The following is a 23,931-nucleotide window of genomic DNA, read 5'->3' as shown; positions in this document are numbered from 1 at the left end:
CCACTGATCTGACACTGATTTTAGTCTCTCCTTGAGATAAGGTGCTGAACAGTTAGCCGGAGCCCCTGGCCCAGATTACTGCAGCGATAGATGGCTGCACTGTGATGATGCTCTGGTTATAACTTTGGGGCACCGCCTAACTTCGTAGGAGCTCAGGATAAACCAAATTAATCAGTTCCAGATCTGAAGTTGTAAATGCTCGATTACAGCGATTTCTATCTTCGCTTCAGAGAAACACACAGGCAAAAGATTTTGTAATATTTTTTCAAATAATTATAATTATTAAATAATAATATTAAATAATCAATTAATAACAACAATATTTTTAATAACATGATGCTAAATATTTTTGGCAGGCTTGGCACTGCTGAACAGCTAGATGAAGGTTACAAGATTGGCCTTAGAAGCCACAAAGAAGAGGTGGAAGAAAATATCGACACATCCCGTCCAGAATAGTAGAGAGAGTTAAATTTTGTGGCGCCTTTGAGCAGGCTTTGCGTAGCCATGATGCACTCTGAATAGCCCGGGACAGGAGCGGCTGAACGCATTGGCCATGCTGTCAATGGAAGAGAGACTGGTGACTGGGATGACTGACTAACCAGAATGCCACTGAGAAAATTGCAGGCCAGAAAGGGCAACATTTATGTTCAAGTAGTGATGCTACTGGCCAGTGTTTAGACAACATTACTGTAATATTATATATTTTTTTTTTTGCTGAGCTATGAAGGGCTGTTTCAGTTTGCCCCCCCCCACCCAAAAAATTATATATATATATATTTAATCACCAGCCACCACTTACACGTGCCTTTTCCCTTCTAGATCACTGGTATATTACTTGAAAAACAATGGCCCATCAATCAGATCTCTGTCTGTAAAGTGTCCAAAACGCTGAAGTGATATTACACTATTTACAAACTATTCTACTTTGTCATCGGTCTGGTCTAGGGTCTCAAGTCCTATTCGCACGGGACCAGTATTACCTTGGGACCCTTAATTATTTTGTAATTATTGCGGAGCGGAGGTCGTCTGTGATCTTAATCCCGTGCGAATCGGCCCTGTCTGTAACTTGTAAAGTAAAAATTCCACCTCAAATTACCCACCATATTTCGGCACACACAGAGGACATCTGATAATATTAGTCCCGTGTGAATCAGTGTCTCAGTAATTTTGAGGACTTTTTTTTTTTAAGCAATGTTTTATGTTTTCTCCTGAACTTTTTTCTGCCTCTTTCCCAGCTGAGTATTACGGAGGCTCGGATGGAAATTCAAATGGAAAGTTTTGACAGCGTTTTGGGTGCAAATCCAGGAGGCTCATCTCGCTACACAGCATGGAGAGCCGTTCGCAGAAAGAGCAAACTCAAATCCCACAAGAGCAAAATCTCAATGAAAGCGAGGGCCGCTGTTCTAACGATTTATGCTGCCTTGTTGAAAACTGCTACCGTAGTGCAAATCAAAAGCAGCATAACCCTGTGCATGGTTAGGTGAGGTTAGGGTCAGGTGAGGTTGGGGTTAGGATTAGGTGAGGTTAGGGTTAGGATTAGGTGAGGTTAGGGTTATGTGAGGTTGGGGTTAGGATTAGGTGAGGTTGGGATTAGGGTTAGGTGAGGTTAGGGTTAGTTGAGGTTAGGGTCAGGTGAGGTTAGGGTTAGTTGAGGTTAGGGCCAAGTGAGGTTAGGGTTGGGTGAGGTTGGGGTTAGGTGAGGTTGGGGTTAGGATTAGGTGAGGTTGGGATTAGGGTTTGGTGAGGTTAGGGTCAGATGAGGTTAGGGTTAGTTGAGGTTAGGGCCAAGTGAGGTTAGGGTTATGGTTTGTCTTAGGTGAGGGTTAGGGTTATGGTTAGGTGAGGTTAGGTTAGGGTTAGTTGAGGTTAGGGTCAAGTGGGGTTAGAGTTAGTTGAGGTTAGGGCCAGGTGAGGTTAGGGTTATGGTTTGGATTAGGTGAGGGTTAGGGTTATGGTTAGGTGAGGTTAGGGTTAGTTGAGGTTAGGGTCAAGTGGGGTTAGGATTAGGCGAGGTTAGGGTTAGGATTAGGTTAGGTTGGGGTTAGGGTTAGGTGAGGTTAGGGTCAGATGAGGTTAGAGTTAGTTGAGGTTAGGGCCAGGTGAGGTTAGGGTTATGGTTTGGATTAGGTGAGGGTTAGGGTTATGGTTAGGTGAGGTTAGGGTTAGTTGAGGTTAGGGTCAAGTGGGGTTAGGATTAGGCGAGGTTAGGGTTAGGATTAGGTTAGGTTGGGGTTAGGGTTAGGTGACGTTAGGGTTAGTTGAGGTTAGGGTCAGGTGAGATTAGGGTTAGGGTTATGGTTAGGGTTAGTTGAGGTTAGGGTCAAGTGAGATTAGGGTTAGGGTTATGGTTAGGTGAGGTTAGGGTTAGGTTATGGTTATGGTTAGGTGATGTTAGGGTTAGGTGAGGTTAGGGTTAGGGTTAGGTGAGGTTAGGGTTTGGGTTTGGGTTAGGTGAGGTTAGGGTTAGGTGAGGTTAGGGTCAGGTGAGATTAGGGTTATGGTTAGGTGATGTTACAGTTAGGTGAGGTTAGGGTTAGGGTTAGACTGCTATCGATCTGTGCTTCAGTAGCAAGATTTCAGAAGTGGATGTTAGGCAGAGCCTTGACATTTTCAATTATATCCGGGGGGATAATATCAGTAAATTCACATTAAATGCACATTTTACGTACCTCCAGGTAGCGTAGCGGTCTATTCTGTTGCCTACCAACATGGAGCTCACCGGTTCGAATCCCCATGTTACCTCCGGCTTGGTCGGGCATCCCTGCAGACACAATTGGTCATGTCTGCGGGTGAGAAGCCAGATGTGGGCATGTGTCCTGGTCGCTACACTAGCGCCCCCTCTGGTCGGTCAGGGCGCCTGTTCAGGGGGGAGGGGGAACTGCAGGGAATAGCGTGATCCTCCCAGGCGCTACATCCCCCTGGTGAAACTCCTCACTGTCAGGTGAAAAGAAGTGGCTGGCGACTCCACATGTATCTGCAGCCCTCCCCGGATCGGCAGAGGGGGTGCAGCAGCGACCAGGACGGCTCGGAAGAGTGGGGTAATTGGCCAGATACAAATGGGGAGAAAAGTGGGGAAAAATCCCCCCCAAAAAATACACCTTTTACTTATCCTGTGGGAATGCACTGCACAAAACAGACATGGGGGGGTAATTTCTAAATCACATGAGGCCCCCAGGTAATACTAGTCCCGTGCAAATGGGACCTTAGACCCTACTAAACATTGATGTAGTGATTTTTCCTAATGACAGTTAATCTACTATCGCTAAATGGCAGTAATAATTCATTAAAACAAATTGGGTTTATACACCCAATTTGTGTACATTTGAGCAGTGGGCATTTCCAAAGTGATAAAACCCATCTCATCATCTGCCGCTTCTTCGGGGTCGGGTCGCGGTGGCAGCAAGCTACGTAGGGCACTCCAGATGTCCCTCTCCCCAGCGATGCCCTCCAGCTCTTCCTGGGGATCCTAAGGCGTTCCCAGGCCAGACTGGACATGTAGTCCCTCCAACGAGTTCTGGGTCTACCCCGGGGTCTCCTCCCAGTTGGATGTGCCTGGAAAACCTCGAAAGGAAGGCACGCAGGAGGCATCCTAATCAGATGCCCGAACCACCTCAACCGGCTCCTTTCGACGCGAAGGAGCAGCGGCTCTACTCCCTCCCATAACAGTGATAAAAACAGGTGATAAAACCCTCCAATTCAAATCTGATTAACAAACGAAATTAAAACATCCACACGGATAAATGCACTGGCACATTTGATGCTACTATGGCGTCACATTAGGATGGGCTATGATAGATTCTAGCAGTAGCTAGGACACATTTGCGTAGGAGCGGCCATATGCCAAGGTCCTGATGGACCCGAGGTGATCACTACACCATGAAGCGAGGCCACCACACCGCTTCGCATTCCTTTTGGCAAGTAGGACATCTGGCCCAATACTCGCCACCTCCCAAAAGAAGAAGAGAAGGTGCAGCAGCACCTTCTCGTGGTACTTCCTGTTTTCACAAAGTCTGCTGCGGAGGTGACCGGGTTCCCGACGGTATAACAGCCAATCTAGGAGAAGGACAACTCTGATTTCAAACCCGGGTAGATGAAGCTCGTTAGCCTCGTCAGGCAGTTCATCTAGGAGAAGGAAAACTCTTCATTTAAAACGTCCGCTGCCTTGCGGGTATACTCGTCTACGGGAAAGGCTTCGGGAAGAAACCCTGAGGAAAAATCTGCATCCGTCTCCATTGCCAGTCGTCTTGCAACTGGTAGTAGGTGGTCTCGGACGAGAAAGCGGTGCTGATGATGCGCAACTCTTCCTCACTTTTCTCATCGCGCAAGTCATCAGTCATCCATCACAGGATGACTAGATGGCCCTCGTCACTGCGAAGGATGAATAACAGCAGTAGCTAGCAAGCAATGTTATAGCATCACTATCTATCCATCTCCATAGTATAACACCATTAAAAAAATTCAGCCAATTGACATCCAACTGACTATCTTACATAACCAAGTTACTCGTAAGCCCCAGTTTTTGATGGGGCAAAAATTGAACAGACTGTTAAATCAGAAATTAATCCCCCTCTTTTAACGAGGAAAGTCTTCATACCCTTTTTGATTTTTCTTAGACTGTTTAGAATGACAAACTTCATCTGATGTTACATGAGTGGAAGAGAGAGGGAGAGAGACAGAGATGCCTAATGCTCATGTTGTACTTCTGTTTCTCTACTGGTTGTCAAAAATATCACTGTCACGGCTCTGCTGCAGGCCCATCCATCCATCCATCCATTATCCACACCGCTTATCCTGCTCTCAGGTTCACGGGGATGCTGGAGCCTATCCCAGCAGTCATTTGGGCGGCAGGAGGGGAGACACCCTGGACAGGCTGCCAGTCCATCATAAGAGAAAGAAGCCATTATCATTCTGGATTAGGTGGGAAAAACCTTCTGGGTTGTTTGTATTTCTTAAACTGATCAGAATCGTTGAAAGTGGGACTAGATGGCACTACACTGACTGGTGCCCTTGCACAATAGTACCGAGGTATGCCTTTGTGAAACATGTTGCACATGGCGGGTGGCGAGCGCTGGCATATGGATCAATATCCTCATGAGACCACCGGTCAAAGATGTGACAGATAAAAAAACAAACATAAGTTAATAATCAGCGTCCAAGAGGTAAAGTCTAAGTACACACCAGTGCTGCAGGAACGCACTGGACTGATGAAAAGATCAGACAATTTATTAGCTGTTACCGGTCAGTGGGAATGTTTCTTTTACACAATAAATTCTTTAAACATAATCTTTGAATATCTTTAAAATATTCCAGTGAATGAACAGAGCAGTACTGCACAATCCGGATCCTTGCTGAGCTTTTTCCAGAACATGAGTGTAGCTCACCAGCTCGAGCACCTGTTGCTTCTCATAGAGACTTAGAAAACCTCAATCAGGGTGTCCGGGTGGTGTAGCAGTCTATTCCGTTGCCTACCAACACGGGGATCACCGGTTCGAATCCCCGTGTTACCTCCGGCTTGGTCGGGCATCCCTACAGACACAATTGGCTGTGTCTGCGGGTGGGATGCCGGGTGTGGGTATGCATCCTGGTCGCTGCATTGGCGCCTCCTCTGGTCGGTCAGGGCGCCTGTTCAGGGGGGAGGGAGAACTGGGGGGAATAGCGTGATCCTCCCACCTGCTACGTCCCCCTGGTGAAACTCCTGACTGTCAGGTCTGTCAGGTGAAAAGAAGTGGCTGGCGACTCCACATGTATCAGAGGAGGCATGTGATAGTCTGCAGCCCCCCCTCCCCCCGGTTCGACGGAGGGGGTGGAGCAGCGGCTGAGAGAGCAGGGTGATTGGCCAGGTACAATTGGGGAGAAAAAGGGGGAATAAAAGAACAAAAGAAAAAAAAAGAAAAGGTCAATCTGCGGAGAGAGCAGAAGAAAGTCAAATACCAACTGCCACATCACCACATGGGGAGCTTATCCCAGTGGTCCACATCCACTGGGTCGAACTGAAGCACAGATTAAACTGATGTAAGTGCAGCTATGTTACTTTCTCCAGTCATCATCATCAGACATCATGTTACCAGCAACAAATCCTATGTTAAAAACATTAAAATAGATGGCAGATAATCTGTTTGTGCAGTATGAATCAACAGTATGATGAGGTATATAGAATATTAGAATCAGGACCTGGATCCAAAGAGTGTCATCAAATTAATGAAAAAAAATATAATTTACAGGGATAATGACCCCATATTTAAATCAAAATAAACAAAAATATACATATATTCCAGAAAGAACTATGGCAGGAGGGTTAGGCAAGCCTCACAAAGCACTTGTCAGTCACTAATGAAGACTCCCAGACTCTCCTGTGGTGGCTCATTGTCCTGTTATCCTGGACGCAGCGGTGGCTCGGAGCGTTACTTACATACTCCCTCCTCTCTCGCTCTCTCTGGAGGAGGCGCTGGCCGCTTAGATGGCTTTCACATCTACACATCATGTCGTCTGGACTTTATGAACGTTAAACTTGGATTTTGTTGACAGGTTTGCTCACTCCGACTGTGCTGCACTGAGCCCAACGTGAAAGGTTTGCTGAAAATCAGAGATTTTGGTCCGCTTTCAACTGAACAATATTAGGTAACATTTCTAATAAAGACGTGATTTTAAAAAAGGTCCTAGCTCCATCAAGGAAATTATGTAACGCACAGTGAGTTTACAAAAAGGTTATTTTTTGACTGCTTGAGGGACAAACACTTGAGAAAGAACATGACAGGATGTCAGGGTGGAGCATTGTGGGTAATTTATGGTCCATGTGACATGATTGTAATTCCTGTCTATTTATTCTCAGATAATAAGCAAGCTAAAAGTAATCCCAGTAATAAAGCATCCCAGCAATGTAAAACCCACAATGCACTGCAGCCATGTCCTAATTTCCTGATAAGCTTTCTTATTGTTAAGCAATACACAGTATATAGCACTGTATATGGGCATGATGGGTTGTGGAGGTGTGGTATTAGTATATGGCACAGTGTATAGGCAATATGGTATAATGTATGGGCATAGGCTGTTGATTAGTCAACTATAACAACATTCTGTATAGTAGTGGCATATCTGTTGTGCACACATGGTTGCCTCTAATGTCCTGTTGTCCATTTACTACTTCTGTTTTTTTTTTGTATTGTTTGTTTTTTCTTTTTTGTATATGTGTGAGTCTGCAAGTGCTAGAAGTTGCTGTGAACCGGAGTCAAATTCCTCGTGTGCAGACGCACACTTGACCAATGAAGCTGCTTCTGACCATTGGCCTTGTCCCCTGGGTGCCAACTACAGGGGAGCCAGGGGGAGCTTGACTCCCCTTAATAAGACTTGAGCTCCCCTGAAAATGTGATTTGTGAAATTTTATGGGGGGGGGGGGGGTCTCTGAAATATGAACAATATGCTAAGCATTTCTATTTTCTGTGTTTTCATCATCATGGATCATGTGTAAAAAATTAGATATTATTGATGTATGATTAATGCATGAGGATCACTAATTAGCTTTTAGTAAAGATACTGGTATGCATGCAATTCTCGCCATCACCATCGAAGCGTGGTGGCGCAATCATAAAAGCACAAACTTCCTGGGGGGGGGGGGGGGGATCTCTCTTATGCCTCTTTTCCACCGGTGCCGGTGCGGAGCCAGTTCCCCGTCTGTGACTTTTGAGAACCGGCCTGCATTTCGACAGCTTTGAGAACCCAACTAAACGTTACGTAGTGGAAGTTGGGGCAAATTCCGCGGGGGGGGGGGGGGATCATGGCAGACAGAACTCATTTGCTTGGCTTGCTTTTTATAAAGTCACTTTTAAAGTCACTACACCTCGCATCTGAAGGTTGCCTGTGTGTAACGACCACGAGCAGCGTCCATAACGGACGACGATGTGTCCCAGGCGACGGGTAGGCATCGATTGGTGCAATGCATTAATGACAACTCTGCAGTTACAAGCAGTCGCCAACTGTCTGACGCTTTCTTTCCCGCTACTTAGATTTTGCGGCTCCTTGGAAGGAGAGCATTTCCCGTTGGTCGGACATTTCCATGAGCGAGCCATCGGTTCATTCAAAACTTCCGTTTCTCCAGAGTCATTTGATGACAGACGTCACCGCCTCGCACGCATAATCGGGGGAAGGAACACCGATAATCGGTTGCGTATACCCGTCAGAGGGTGGGCCGCTATCGCACCTCGGGAGCTGGCTTCCAGCCGTGGACACAGGACACCTTTCTGGGGTGGGCACGAGGCACAGTGCCCACCGCTGGAGGATTTCTGCCATGCTTCTTCCTGTACACGACCCAGTTCCCGACGAAAGAATGTTGGTGGAAATGTCAAGTTATTTTGGTTTTTTTACTTGCGTTGGGGGGCGCCACAGTGTGTGGGGGCGATAGATGGACGTCACATTCCAGTAACAGCGGCAGGAGAACACGCTAGTGAGCAGTTCAACCGAAAAGGATGGCCCTCCGTAACACTGCAGGCAGCTGTGGATGGTGAAGGCCTGTCCTGGGGTGGATGTGTGGGCTATCCAGGTGGTGTTCATGACGCCCGAGTACTCAGACAGTCACATCTGTGGGGAAAGGTTGAGTGACGGACAACTATTAAGTCAAGGCAAAGCGAAGATCGCTGGACATATCGGACACTTTTCGATAGGAGACCCAACTTATCCCCTGCAAACAATGGCTGATGAAACCATTTGCAGACACTGGAAGACTGACCCCAGAGCAGCACGGACTGGACTACAGCGTAAGTAGCGCACGGCCGGTTGTGTTTGTTAAGGCTCTTGTTTACATTTCTTTACATGCCTAAGAGAACGCATTCCTAACAAGATGGCGCCCCTGTCACGGCATACAATGCGGGTGGCGTGCCTTCACATTGCCTGTGCATCAGATGTGCAGACATAAAGCAGGTAGGGCCGACACGCTCGCAGCTAGAAATGTTGGGCTGCAGGTTGTAAAAAGACAACTGGGATGCTCGGCGTAACACGCTACGGCGTCCCAGCTTCAAGTCACGTTTCAACATGCACGTCTTCCCCCTCGCTTCTCCTCCCTGCGCGTCCTTTAAATCTCAACTAGCATGTATAGGAAAGACCAGGTTGCCAAAGAAAATCATATCAAGCAAAATCAAAAGAGTTTTAAGAACAGAAAATCAGCAAAAATACATTTAAAAAAATTTTTTTTTTTTTACAGAAGATGTAATCTTTTATAGCTTTGGTTTCTGATTTTGACCAAAAGGCCCACTTGGAATTTAACAATGTGAAATGAACCTGACCTGATGTATAAAGCAACACAAGCGGTGGACTCTGGGCTGGACTTTTACAAATGTTATGAGATCTTTTATCCTGATAGCATCGCTCATGTGCTGTAGGCTGTCAATCACAGAAATGTTGACTGGTTGTGAACTCTGAACACTGTTGGTCTTGTCAAGCAAAGCCCACACACACACACACACACATACACAAGAGAGAGAGAGAGAGAGAGAGCAAGAAAGAGAGCGAGAGAGAGAGGTGGTGTCATCTCATCATCTCACCTTTCTCTTGTTGGTTGGGCAAACGTACAGGTAACTCAGGACAGTCTTGGATCCTACTTTGTCGTTCATTCTCTCATATGTGGATCCATAGTCAGTCGATCTAAAGGAAGCCAGAAGAGCAGAAATACAGTCAGAAGCAGACAGAAACTATCATGGAGAAATCCATCCACCCATTATAAGAACCGCTTATCCTGCTCTCAGGGTCGTGGGGATGCTGGAGTCCATCCCAGCAGTCATTGGGCGGCAGGCGAGGAGACACCCTGGACAGGCCGCCAGACCATCACACAGGGCCCACACACACACATTCATACCTAGGGACAATCTAGTACGGCCGATTCACCTGCCCTACATGTCTTTGGACTGTGGGAGGAAACTGGAGCCCCCATAGGAAACCCACGCAGACACGGGGACAACATGCAAACTCCACACAGAGGACGACCCGGGAGGACCCCCAAGGTTGGACTACCCCGGGGCTCGAACCCAGGACCTTCTTGCTGTGAGGCGACCACGCTAACCATTGCGCCAACGTGCCGCCATCATGGAGAAATGAAAAGTGAAAAGACGTCCTCTCGGACTGAAAGCGTGGCAGCAATGCAACATATGAATAAAATGACGTCCATTCAGACCCGACACAAGCTTTAAGGTACAACTTCGAACATAAAAAAAAGTTCTGCGATGTGTGCATTCACTTCTAGGTAGAACGATAAAATAAAAGAATGCAATATCAGAGATGAAAAAGCTAGCCAAGAGTGTGTATTGTATGGTTTAACTACCCGGCTCTGTGCAAGAGTGACTCACATGTCCCCAGGTGGAGGACCAAGCGAAGGTTATCCAATTATCAGGCTGCCAACAAAAGCGAACTATTGCAGAATGTCTGGGAACCGATTGCCGTAAATAATTCATTCTTTGCCAATGACTACTTTGAAATAAAATATGACGAGTGTCAAAACATGTGGATGTTCCTGAACCCAGGCCTTTAATAATTCAGCAGCGGGAATGAGCCTTTTAGCCAGCCTGGTTTCTTGAAATTCTGTGTGGATCCATCACACCCTGTGACTACCAAAACCGTCTTCGAGTGGGATGTTAAAGGATTTTCCTTTTTGTATCCTTTGTATCCAGGATTCTAAAAGTGTTTCTTTGTGGGTGTTGATAGTGCATCCCACCCAGAACTGTTGCACAATTCTTTTGTGAGTTTTCAGTCTGCTTCATGGTTTTATGTGGAAAATGGCTATTTCATGGATTTTTCCATTTTTGGACCCTGCTAGGGCTACTGTCCTGGGTACGACGTTAAACTGCAACCGTCGGGTCGTCGGCGACTAAGCCGGCACCCCCACTTCAACGCTTGGGTTGTTGTGGGGAGGGTGTGTGGACACCCAGCAGGACTAACAACAAAACCTGTCAAAGGGCAGATGAGTTCCTCTGTGAACCAACAGCCACCCATACCTGGAGAGGGGATAGGGACCGCCAGCTACTCCCCCCCCTGAAACACAATGATGACTCAACTTTTGTTGAGCCATGTGCTCCTACAACCTCCGTAAGTTACGGGACTGATGATGATGATGATGAGGAGGACTACTGCGGTGGTACCTGGAGTTCCACTGGGATTACAAGCCTCGCCTCATTCCTACTGCCTCAGAGAAAGAATGCTCTAGAGAGGATTACAGTGATTGCAGGGTCATCATTGAGGCAGCCTGGTTTTAACAGGAAACTGGTACAGAGTGATGTTGAAGCTGAGCCGCACTGAGTGGAGCTACTGTGGGAAGAACCCTGATGTAAAACAGGGGCTTAGGATTACACTGCTGAGGTGCCACCTCTGGTGTGACACGTATTGTTGTTTCAATACTTCCAGCTCCTTCCTCATCGACCTGACAAGGAAGGGTATGACTAATACGTATGAGTACGCGACATGGATGTTGATTCTTTTCAATCCAAACTTAAACCTAAACATAGACAGGCTTTCCAAAAACTGCCCTATGAAAAGAAAGCTTAATGACACTGCCACTGTATGTAACTTATCCCAAATGCTAAACCCACCAACCAGAATAAATGTCAACAAATCAGGTGTATTATCCTCAATTTACATAGATCTTCTTTTTACAAATTCAGCTGATAAATGCTCAAAAGTTGTGTCGGTGTCAATTGAGTTCAGTGATCACAACATGAGTGCTATGGCAAGTAAAGTTAAAGTTCCCACAGCGTGGCCTAAAATTATATATAAAGGAATCTATAAAAATGTCTGCGATAATGCATTTATTGAAGACCTGTACAACATACAGTGGGACAGTGTATTTGAGTCTACTCATACTGAAGCTGCCCTACATGAATTTACGAAATTATTTTCCTCTGTCTGTGACAAACAGGCGCCCATAAAACAACTCACCGCCAGATCTGTTAAAGCACCTTGGCTTGACTCTGACCCGAGAAGCTACATGAGATCAACTGAAAAGAATTAATGTAGATTCAGGGAACTCAGGGGACTGGCTAGCTTAAACGCTCTTTAAGAAACAAAGTGACTAAATAAAATAAAATAAATAAATAAATAAATAAAGATTAGACTACCAATTTAGAATTGAAGACATTAAACATGGCGGTAAAAAACTCTGGAGTACCCTCAATCAAATCATGGGTAAAAATAAAACGGGCAAAACACCATCATTTATTGAATCAGGTGACGGCTTCCTCACCAAGCCCCTAGAAATTACAAATTACTTGAAGTATTTCATAAGTAAATACTATAAGAAATAACATGCTGCCTGTAAATGGTTAATCATCTGATTCAATTATTAAAAAAAAAAACATGCAGGACAAAGAATGTGAATTTGAATTTTTGGTCACCAATATCTTGGAAATTGAAAAATTATTGTCCGAATTAAAATGCGACAAACCCTGGGGTCATGACAGTCTCGACAGTAAGACTGTCATGTACAGGGCAATTACCTACTGTAATGGAATTCCACAACATTTGGTTTCAGTTACCAGCAGAGTTGAATTCAAGAAGAGGCTGAAAGACTGTGTAATGCAGAAAGAGACTGTTTTAGATTAGGTCTAATTTCTATGTCTGTTCATTATATTCTGTTGTTACGAGTCTGCTTTATTTTAATTAATTCATCTTTTTTTCTCATTTTATGGTAATTGTTTTTGTCTAATTGGGTATGAAGGGTATATAGAATTCCGTGTAGTGCTCAAAGCTGTTTGATAAGTTTAGCTTTGTGTGGTGTTTCCGGTTATTGCTATTTGGTACAATAAATCCAATATTGAGTAGAATTATCTGAATTACCTTATTCCACTGGCAGATAATTTTACTTATTTCAAGTTTGTTTCTTGATTTTGGTCAATTTAATCTTGTTTTAAATTAAAACAAGATTAAATTGACCAAAAAACACTTTGAAATAAGTTTTTGGTTGATGTCTGTGGTTGAGATGTAGGCCATTAAACTTGTGTTGCATTTGTAATGATGATACAATGTAAAATTCTCAATATTTTGATCAACATGCGGATAAGCAGAATAGGCTGGTAACCTTTTGGAGCAACATTTTGATTCATAAACAACCACAAGAACCTTTCAGCAAAAAATATATTGCTGTAGTTTATTTTGCAGTAGACTTCTTTGTATTAGAAAATATTAATTTTAAACATTCATCAGTATTCTATCATGATCGCTATTGTTAAGTCACTGGTGGCTACAAAGTAGATTCTAGTTCTATTAAAATAAGAACTAGCTACTAATTTGATTATGACTAGACACTTTTCTCTTTTTCCACTAAACAATTTAATAAACACTCATTATTTTATTTTACTCACTATAACCTAATTTAAAGGTTATAAAGGTTAATAGTCACTATTAAATTCTTACAAGGAAAATACCAAAGTGCTTATCGATTGAAACTTATTGGGCGTCACATATTAGATATGAACATTTCATAAACTACTAGTCACTAATTAAATTGCATTCATTAATTCAATTCTAATTAATTAATTCAATAAGTACTTTGGATGATGATGATTTTTATCATTGTTATTACTGTTTATTTTATTATTATTCTACTGGTCATTATACATTAGTTAAAAGTAATGATTAATTACTGACTAGTTGCTTTTCTGATTTTCACTTGTCACAATTACACTGATGCTAGTTGCTATTCAGTACTGACGTGTAGCTTTTTAATATCTAATTTAGTTTCAGTTCCAAATAAAGATATCAGCATATAAGTCGACACATTTTTTTTTAAACTAGTGAACTAATATGAGTAGTCACAGCTAGATGTTGATATCAACCCCTGATCTGACTAGTCAAAATGAAAAACTTGGCAGTGTCAAAACTGAATAGTAGCTCGTTACTTTTGAAAATCTACTAGGCTTCATACAAATGTAACTAGTAACACTGTCTAATTGTCTTACAGATGAGTAGAAAACATTTTAGACTTAGTATCTTTTTTAACAACTAGTAATGTTTGCTCATCCCACACCGTACACTTGGCCAAATGCTTAATGTAAACCATTTCTTTTAACGTCTCTAAGATGCATTATAAACACTTCACCATTTAGAAACTGCATAGCATTACCAATAATAAAGTACTACGGTCATAAAGTAGAGCAGCACGCACTTTATTTCACATTATGACAGGTGTGTTAGTGCCAATGGGTCGGCGCAGGCCAGACATTTGGCTCTTGTGGGCCAGACCTGGCCCGCAGGCCACTTGTTGGGTCCTTTAAAATGTTTAACACACACACACACACAACTGCATGTGCGTAGCACTCCATCCATCCATTATCCCGACCGCTTATCCTGCTCTCAGGGTCGTGGGGATGCTGGAGCCTATCCCAGCAGTCACTGGGTGGCAGACACCCTGGACAGGCTGCCAGGCCATCACACAGCCCCCCCACCCACCACCCACCCAACACACATACACACACACACACACACACACATTCATACCTAGGGGCCATTTAGTATGGCCGATTCACCTGACCTACATGTCTTGTGGACTGTGGGAGGAAACCGACATCTTTGTACATCTAAGAGTGAGTAGATGTAAAAATGTGTTGCTGTTTCGACATGTGGACGATATCACTTTCACTTTTTAAACTCACGTTTTTCCCTGTTTGTCCTTGTTTTTGCCAACTAGTTTTCATCCTTTTCTTCACTTACTATATCTTTATTATTTTTGAGAAAATATCACATTTCACATTTCGCCCTGTGTGATGGCCTGGCAGCCTGTCCAGGGTGTCTCCCCCCCCCGCCTGCCACCCAGTGACTGCTGGGATAGGCTGCAGCATCCCCGCCACCCTGAGAGCAGCATAAGGATAATGGATGGATGGATGGATGGATGGATAGTAATGTTACCATAGCGGCAAGTGACAGCCAGAATAGAGAGTAGTATTTAAGAAAATAAGTAATTTACATATTAGTGTCTAATCCCCTGGGCCATTCTTGTTGTGGTCGGTCGCAGGTGAAGCTGGTGGGCTGTTTAGGCACCGGTCATCAAACATTAAACACTAATCTATTACACCATTCACAGGTCACTACTGTAACAACGGTTAGCATGACGTCCTCATTTTCCCCTTTTCTCCCGGCTCGCATCTCTAAATATTCATGAGTGTCTGCGGGGAAAGATGCTGCGCGTGTAATTAGCATGCAATTACAGCGTTTAGCCCGGCTCTGCTATTCAGGGAGCTCTTCCCCGACTCCACCGACACGTCTGCCTATTAAGTCGTGTCTTCCCCGTCAGCCAGGCCCGCCGAGACGCGTGTTTATCTGCTGTTCTGTCTGGATGCTGCATGCAGAGTATGGCATGTAGAGGAACCGGGGACCGTGTTGAACAACCTGAGAAGCGGAGATAAAAAAATGTACAAAAAAAAAAAATCAGCCACTGACTTTGTCTTAAGTATGTTCTCCGCCTAAAGCGTCGCGTGAGTATGTTTTTTGTCTTTTGGCAGGGTTTTCCCACGTGACAGTATATTCCTGTGCTTGGTGAGGATGAGAGGTTTGTGCGGTACGGTCGGTGCTGTGGATGGAGGTGACGGGGTGTTTCGTTTGGTGATGGAAGGGGGCAGAACGGTGAGCATCAGTGAGTCAGAACAAGGTGGAAGGTGGGGATGAGCAGATTTACCTCTGCAGCAAAGCTTTGTTCACCCAGGTTCAGAAAGCATCACTTACTACACACACACATATATATATATATATATATATATATATATATATATATATATATATATATATATATATATTTAGTTTTTGAGAAGTAAGTCTATTGGAGAAATGTCCATTAAAAAACAGAAAAACTGGAAATTGCTCAGTTGCTATCGCTATACAGCAGTCAGACGGAGTAAGGAAGTCTATCATTTGCAGAGCAGCTCGGATCAAGGACACCAGAAACTGATGTTTTCTTAAGAAATTACAAAAAAAAAACAACCAATAAACGCAGAGATGAACCGGGGTTTTTCTTTTGCGTTCATTTGTTGAGGGAAATTTTCCACTTGCTGAGAGGGAGACGGAGAGCAGTGCCATGCATGAACATTAAATGATTAAAAAAGAAACCGGGGGGTTGGAGGGGGGGGCAGAAATCACATTAGGGGTTGTTTGTGAGGTTTTGGCCAGATGGCTGCCGGTAAAGCGGAACCGTCCTGTGGTGGTCTGGAGTCCTGTGGAGCAGGCACTAGGGAGACATGAAGGAAAAAAAGCCATGTGCTTCAAAGAGAAGGGAGCCGAAGGTCCAACCGCGTCACCCCGGTCTCTCAAGTGCAGACACAAATGAAGCGCAAAACCCCGAAGCCGAAGAGTCTGAAGTCTCTTGCTGTGCCGATTCAAGTAACCGAGGAAAGGAAATGGACACAGCGAGGGTGGACTACAACAAATCCGTCGATTGTGGAGGCCGAACCACAGGAGCAACGACCTAATTGACTGCTATAGGACAGAGACGTACACGGAAAGACATGACGCGAGCGAGCGAGGAGAGAGACGGGGCGAGGAGATAAGACAAGAAAACGGCTTCTCAGCCAAGAGCCCTGCGGCAGCATCAAGCCCTCTGACCCGGAACACCGACTGACTGGTGCGCTGCGAAGCAAGTTGGGAGCGCAGGTGGAAGAAGCCACGGCCCGCTGCGCTGAGGGTCAGAGCTGGAGGCAGACACTTCAACGGCGCCCGTCTGAGACGTCAGGGCCTTTCCGTTCCAGGGACGGATCGGAGGGGGGGCGGATCGGAGGGGGGACGGATCGGAGGGGGACGGATCGGAGGGGGACGGATCGGAGGGGGGACGGATCGGAGGGGGACGGATCGGAGGGGGGACGGATCGGAGGGGGACGACAAAGCCGATTCTGCTCCAGACGGAGATCCCGAGACACGGCTCCACGCTCGGAGTCCCGGGAACTTTGGACGACCAGGAAGAAATGACTGATTAAAAGGTCAATGTGAGAGATGAAGAAAATAAGTAACCGCTTTTACACACAACCCTGGAATATCTTCGTGAAACTAAAGGAAGGAAGTGTTCTGCTGGGCACTGCGAGCCGTTCTCGACACACTCTTCCTCTGCAGTCTCACAATTCATTTGGTACGTCCGATTGTCTCTCTTGGCCTCATCTTGGCCATCTCCCAGCAGAGCTACAGACTCACTTGCTTCATTCCAGACAGGAAGGAAGATGTTATCTGTCATTTCACTTCACGCACTTGCGTACATAAAATGAAACCAAATGCCGTTTCCGCCAGCCCACAGCAGTACAACACAAAGACACACATACCCAAACCAACACATATATCAACACTAAACAAAAAATCACTGTCCAAGGGAACGAACGCCAGCCAGGATGACTGTCGGAACCGCCGGCCTGCATGGGCTAGCAGCTAGCTTAGCCCGCCCCGCTTCCGCGTCCTGTCAGACCGCCCTCGGTATTTCCTCCTCGGGCGCTGCTCCAGGCAGGGGCCGTGGTCCCCGGGCCCACCGGACGAAGCAGACCAAGCTCTCCCAGCTGATCCAGCGCCAGCTCTCCCAGCCAGACACCCTCGACACACCACCCCGCACTCCTCACAACCACATCAAAGCACCACCGTCAACGCCAGGTGAGGCCGTTGCAAGACCGCCCTCGGTGTTATTGGAACCGCCGGTCTGCATGGGCTAGCGGTTAGCTTAGCCTGCCCCGCTCTCCCAGCCGATTTAGCGCCAGCTCTCCCAGCCATCAAATGAAGACAAAACTTAGACGCAGATGTGGACAAAGACAGTGCATGGACGGTACTGGGTGAGGCCGCCATCTTTCCGCACCTGCACTGGGTGAGGCCGCTGCAAACGCGAATTCGTGCAGCCATCTTCCAAGACAGACCTGACAAGCCATCATTCACAGGTGGTCTCTAAGCATGACTGTGATACTGATTTGTTGGAATATCCAGCTAATATTTATAAGCTGAATCCACTACTACCATCACCTGTCACTGTTACTGCCTTACATAGTCCACAAATAAGCTATTCACAGTCTTAGCTATAATGTCCTTGATACTGATTTTCTTCATTGTACAGATAATTTTTAATTTGAATGGCCCGTTACTCATACTTTTAACTGAATTATATCCACAACACATTTAAAATGTGTTTTACGTTGTGTCTTTTAGTTTGGACACGCTGCAAATTCCAACATATTAATTTGCCTACAGTTACACAGAGGTCAGAGTGTACTCATGTTGTCCCAGTCCTGCTTTTATACTGTCAAATAAGAAGAATCCAAAGGTAATGCTGATTTATTCAATCTGTAAGACACTTTAAAAGACGGGGCTCTTCCAAGCCTTTGTGCATCTGATAGGTGCTCAGGTGGGCAGTGCCGGTAACGCGTTGCAGGGAGGCAGATGGGCTGCAGAGCTCCACATCCTGGTCCGCATGTCCTAGTCTCCATGTCCTGGTCTGCATGTCCTGGTCTGCATGTCCTGATCTGCATGTCCTGGTCTGCATGTCCTGGTCTGCATGTCCTGATCTGCATGTCCTGGTCTGCGTGTCCTGATCTGCATGTCCTGGTCTGCATGTCCTGGTCTGCGTGTCCTGATCTGCATGTCCTGGTCTGCATGTCCTACTCTGCGTGTCCTGGTCCGCATATCCTGGTCTTCATGTCCTGGTCTGCGTGTTCTGTTCTGCATGTCCAGGTCTGCATGCCCTGGTCTACATGTCCTGATCTGCAAGTACTGGTCTCCATGTCTCCTGGTCCGCATGTCCTGATCTGCAAGTCCTGGTCTCCATGTCTCCTGGTCCGCATGTCTTGGTCTGCATGTCCTGGTCTGCATCGTACTCCACCCACATGAGGGTGGGAGCAGCTTCTTTCTCAGATCAAATTTCAATGCATTTCATGTAACGTGATAACACCTCACGGTCCTCAGTACTGGCTCACACAAACAGGCTGGGGGGGGGGGGGGGAGGCACAAGTGACTATTAAATTACTGTTACTATTTCAACACGGAAAATTGAATCATGTCGAATAAAATGTGATTTTTATACCTCGAAGTTAGTTGTATGGTATGTCTTAGAGAGAGGGAGAGACAGATTTAAAAAAGTGTTGTGTAAGTCTGGGTAAAGCCCACCATTTAGAATACATGCAGTACTGAGGAGCGCAGGTCGGAGGTGAATAACCATTGTTTTCCATCAGCCACCTGTCAGGGTCTGGAGGATTTGGGGCTGAGAAGGCCACAGCCGGGAGCTTCTTTTGTGATGAAAATCTCGCCTGCTGCATGCCGCGTGCCAGGCAGAACGAGACATGGAAGAGGGGGGTGGGGGGGTGGGGGAAGCATGAAGAATGTGTCCCGGTGTGTCTGCAGCAATGGCGGTGAAGCAGCAGTCATTTTTAATCATCTGGCCCACCGTGGACGAGACACCTCTCAGCCAGGAGAGGCCCCGCTCGGCTCCCAGGGGGTTTATCTGAGGAGCGTACACTCATCCCGGCTTACACGGCGGATCTGCCGAGGTAAACACACACACGCATGTTCAAACAGGCAACGTCTCCTTGACTCACACAGACACACACGTACACACACCAGCATACACACAAATAGCACAATCCGTGCATCTGTTCGGCAGAGCCATGCAGGCTGCAGCACCGTCTCTCCTCTAATGAAAGCATCCGCCCTAGCACAACTGAAAATGACATTTAAGGGGAGGAAACGACTCTGCAGCGCTGAGAGGAAATGGTGTTGGCAGATGTGCTGTGGGAGATGGCACAGTTGTCTGCGAAACACACTTCTGTCTTCTGAGTCTTTCGCCCACGTCTCTCTGCTGCATCCCCCCCCCCCATCCCAAATAACTCCAGGCTGCTAACCTGTGTGTGTGTGTGTGTGTGTGTTGAGCGAGATAGAAAGAGCAAAAATGAAGAGCCGGGGGCATCCGGGCAGTGTAGCGGTCTATTCCGTTGCCCATCAACAATCACCGGTTCGAATCCCCGTGTTGCCTCCGGCTTGGCCGGGCGTCCCTACAGACACAATTGGCCGTGTCCGCGGGTGGGAAGCCGGATGTGGGTATGCGTCCTGGTCACTGCACCAGTGCCTCCTCTGGTCGGTCGGGACGCCTGTTCGGGGGGGAGGGGGCTGGGGGGAATAGCGTTATCCTCCCACGCGTTACACCCCCCTGGTGCAACTCCTCACCATCAGGTGAAAAGCGGCGGCTGGCGACTCCACGTGTATGGGAGGAGGCATGTGGTAGTCCGCAGCACCTCCCCGGATCGGCGGAGGGGTTGGAGCAGCGACTGGGGCGGCTCGGAAGAGTGGGGTAATTGGCCAAGTACAATTGAATTGGGGAGAAAAAGGGGGGAAATGAAGAGCTGAAACAGTCGATTACTCAATTAGTCCATCAACACATGATTTACTCAGTCATAATCTTACTAATTAATGTCAGTCATTAGTTTAGGTGAATATAGCAAACATTTGCTGGTTACAGTCTCACACATGTCAAGGTTTTCCTTTATCTGATTCAAATCATCAACAAATGAATACTTTATGGCTACTTCTGGGTTGTTTTGTTGCTGGTCGGACGAAGTAAACACCTGAGCACATCACTGGTGATGAGCCGGACTCTTCCTTTTACAAAATAACCAATTGCTCCCGGCTGTGTAGCTAGGGGCAGCCCACCGCACAGCGCCCGGGGACCAACTCCCGCACCCGGGGAAAACCCACCGCCGACACGGGGAGAACATGCAAACTCCACACAGAGGACGACCCCGGATGACCCCCTCTCCCCAAGGTTGGAGTACCCCAGGGCTCGAACCCAGGACCTTCTTGCTGCGATGAGCCAGCCTCCCCTGCAGCCAGCGGGCCTCGCCTCACAAAGCATCATCACATCATCACATCACTGCTCCGAGCATCACAAACACCCTGTTGACAAAATGCCTAAACGCAGCAACCTGAGCAGGGGGGAACAATGCCAACGTTTAAAGATGGCTTTCAGTGACTACGTGTCTTGATGTGCCCCACTCAATCTCTGTTCACCAGTCATTCCTCACAGTGCACGGGGATCAGACACCCATCTTTACTCCTTCTCACCTCTGCTCCCTCCATGTTCCAGAAAGCTTTTCCCAAAATAAATCATTCAGTGAAAGCATAAAACTTTGAGGTCTCCCTGAGGGGGTATCCGTTTTTCATGAGGTCTGTAAGGGCTTTTTAGGTCACACAAGAAAATTCCACCAGTGATATCTGCCTTGTATCAAGGGTCCTCCTGACTAATGTATGCTGACCTGAAGGCACGATCGCCTGAGCCAGCCCTGTGTCCACCTTCTTCCATGCCTTCCTCCATACCCTCTTCCATGCCCTCTTCCATGCCTTCCTCCATGCCTCCTTCCATGCCCTCTTCCATGCCTTCCTCCATGCCTCCTTCCATGTCTTCTTCCATGCCCTCTTCCATGCCTTCCTCCATGCCTCCTTCCATGCCCTCTTCCATACCTTCTTCCATGTCTTCTTCCATGCCCTCTTCCATGCCTTCCTCCATGCCTTCCTCCATGCCTCCTTCCATGTCTTCTTCCATGCCTTCCTCCATGCCTCCTTCCATGCCTTCCTCCATGCCTCCTTCCATGCCTTCCTCCATGCCTTCCTCCATGCCTCCTTCCATGTCTTCTTCCATGCCCTCTTCCATGCCTTCCTCCATGTCTTCTTCCATGCCCTCTTCCATACCTTCTTCCATGTCTTCTTCCATGCCCTCTTCCATGCCTTCCTCCATGCCTCCTTCCATGCCCTCTTCCATGCCTTCCTCCATGCCTCCTTCCATGTCTTCTTCCATGCCCTCTTCCATGCCTTCCTCCATGCCTCCTTCCATGCCCTCTTCCATACCTTCTTCCATGTCTTCTTCCATGCCCTCTTCCATGCCTTCCTCCATGCCTTCCTCCATGCCTCCTTCCATGTCTTCTTCCATGCCTTCCTCCATGCCTCCTTCCATGCCTTCCTCCATGCCTCCTTCCATGCCTTCCTCCATGCCTTCCTCCATGCCTCCTTCCATGTCTTCTTCCATGCCCTCTTCCATGCCTTCCTCCATGTCTTCTTCCATGCCCTCTTCCATACCTTCTTCCATGTCTTCTTCCATGCCCTCTTCCATGCCTTCCTCCATGCCTCCTTCCATGCCCTCTTCCATGCCTTCCTCCATGCCTCCTTCCATGTCTTCTTCCATGCCCTCTTCCATGCCTTCCTCCATGCCTCCTTCCATGCCCTCTTCCATGCCCTCTTCCATGCCCTCTTCCATTCCTTCTTCCATGCCTTCCTCCATGCCTTCCTCCATGCCCTCTTCCATGCCCTCTTCCATTCCTTCTTTCATGCCTTCTTTTGCACTTGCAACATCAAGAGGTACCAACAACTTCCCTCCCAGTTGATCACTGTTGCAGAGTGAGTGGAATATGGGTCAGAGCACAGCCTTGGGTGGATCACTCGCTTTTTTTGTGCTGGAGGGCAAAGAGCAACACGAAATGACTTGCATTCAGTATTCAAGCCAGGAGAAAGTGGCTGGGAAGTGGCGGCGCCATGCCTCGGCTGTGACACTTTAGAGTGAATCGCTTGTGCTTTGCGCTGCACTACGGTGGCCAAGAGGTTTGAGTTTGTACTGCAACAAACCCCCCGGAGCGTTGTTGGTGATGATAACTGACATGCCGGGGTCAGGCTTGGGTAGGAGCGCAAGTGCTAAAGAAGAGTTGTTGGACAGCCATTTTGCGGCCCCGTAAATGCGACATTGGCGACACGGGTTAAGAGTCACCTCAAGTTGCATTGACGTTCTTGTTTTAATTTGTGTTGTTTTGTCATGAGGTGAATCTGAACTCCCATTTCTTTGCGGCACATGCCTGCAGAGGGATGACTGGGGACAGACAGCTTAAACAGCTTTCAAACTGAATCTTGAAAAATGAGTTAATCCTAAAATGCAACGAGGGCAAACCTTTGCCATATGTGCCTCACAGAAGCCAAAAAGTTGCGCTGAACCTTATATGATTTTCCAACCTTGTCATAATGAGCGACACCAGTAAACAAACTCTTGATTTAAATCTGCTGTAGCGCGTTCTGACGTATGCTCATCATGCACTGTGGTATGCAGAATACAATGGCAAATCAGTTCCTTCATTCGCCGCCGGGGGTTGGAATCACTCACCCGGGATGAATGACACACCAGTGTAGTTGTTTAGTGGTGCTCCAGCTGTTTCTCTGGCTCAGACGCAGCCAAGGAAAACAGAGGGGTGATGAAAGCCAGGCAGACGTGTTAGGAAACTCTGCTGCAGACTCTCAAGTCTTTTGTTCATTTGCCAGCATGCAGCCCCTTACGGCGGCAAAGAGGGGAATTCATGTTTTTCCTGCCGTATCCGAAGGGAGGGTAAAAACAAAGGAGGCTCTCCTGGAGGGTGAGTGGGAGATCTCCTCCTCCTCCGCGCTAAACTGTCTATCTTCTCAAAGCAGCCAGAGAGCCCGTCATGTGGAACCTCACATTAAGACACAGCGAGTGAGGCGATTAAAGCGATTTGTCTGTAAATAGACTGCATTTTATGAATTAGCTTTCACAGAAGCAGAAAGCCAGGCTTGAAAATGATAAGCTAGCTCAAGGAACTTAAAGGGAAGATGGAAAGAGCAAAATAAAGCTGCTTTCTGCTAATATCAATGAAAGTTATCGTTTTCACATAACAGTCAAGTAAATGTGGCAACAGACATGGGCGCTAGTCCGTGAATACTGGGACGGCAGCCAGCGCTTTACCTGCGCCCCCGTCCGTAGGGTTAACGGGTGTGTCAGGAAGGGCAGCCGATCTAACATTTTGCCAATTAATTATGTGGACTGACAAGACCATACTGGATTGGCTGAGGCCCGGGTTAACAATGGCTGCTGTTGGTGCTGTGCCCTCACAGGATACCGATGGAAACTATAAAATCCGCTGTGGTGACCCCTGAGAAACAGGGAACAAGCCAAAAGAAGAAGAAGAAGTAGTCAAA

The 23,931-nt window shown here is 46.9% G+C and overlaps 1 protein-coding gene across 1 annotated transcript in view; it reads right to left on the bottom strand.

The window, feature by feature from the left end:
- Positions 1-23,931, bottom strand: part of sorcs3a (sortilin related VPS10 domain containing receptor 3a) — a 397,304-nt gene that overhangs the window by 191,998 nt on the left and 181,375 nt on the right. The window contains exon 3 of the mRNA XM_056280569.1: positions 9,531-9,630. Coding sequence (XP_056136544.1) covers positions 9,531-9,630 — 100 coding nt within the window. The remainder of the gene's footprint in view (positions 1-9,530; positions 9,631-23,931) is intronic.

The sequence above is a fragment of the Lampris incognitus genome, chromosome 5, assembly GCF_029633865.1.
Source record: "Lampris incognitus isolate fLamInc1 chromosome 5, fLamInc1.hap2, whole genome shotgun sequence".
NCBI classification, from domain to species: domain Eukaryota; kingdom Metazoa; phylum Chordata; class Actinopteri; order Lampriformes; family Lampridae; genus Lampris; species Lampris incognitus.
The sequence above is the reverse complement of the archived record's forward strand: the minus strand, read 5'-3'. Positions and strand labels throughout refer to the sequence as shown.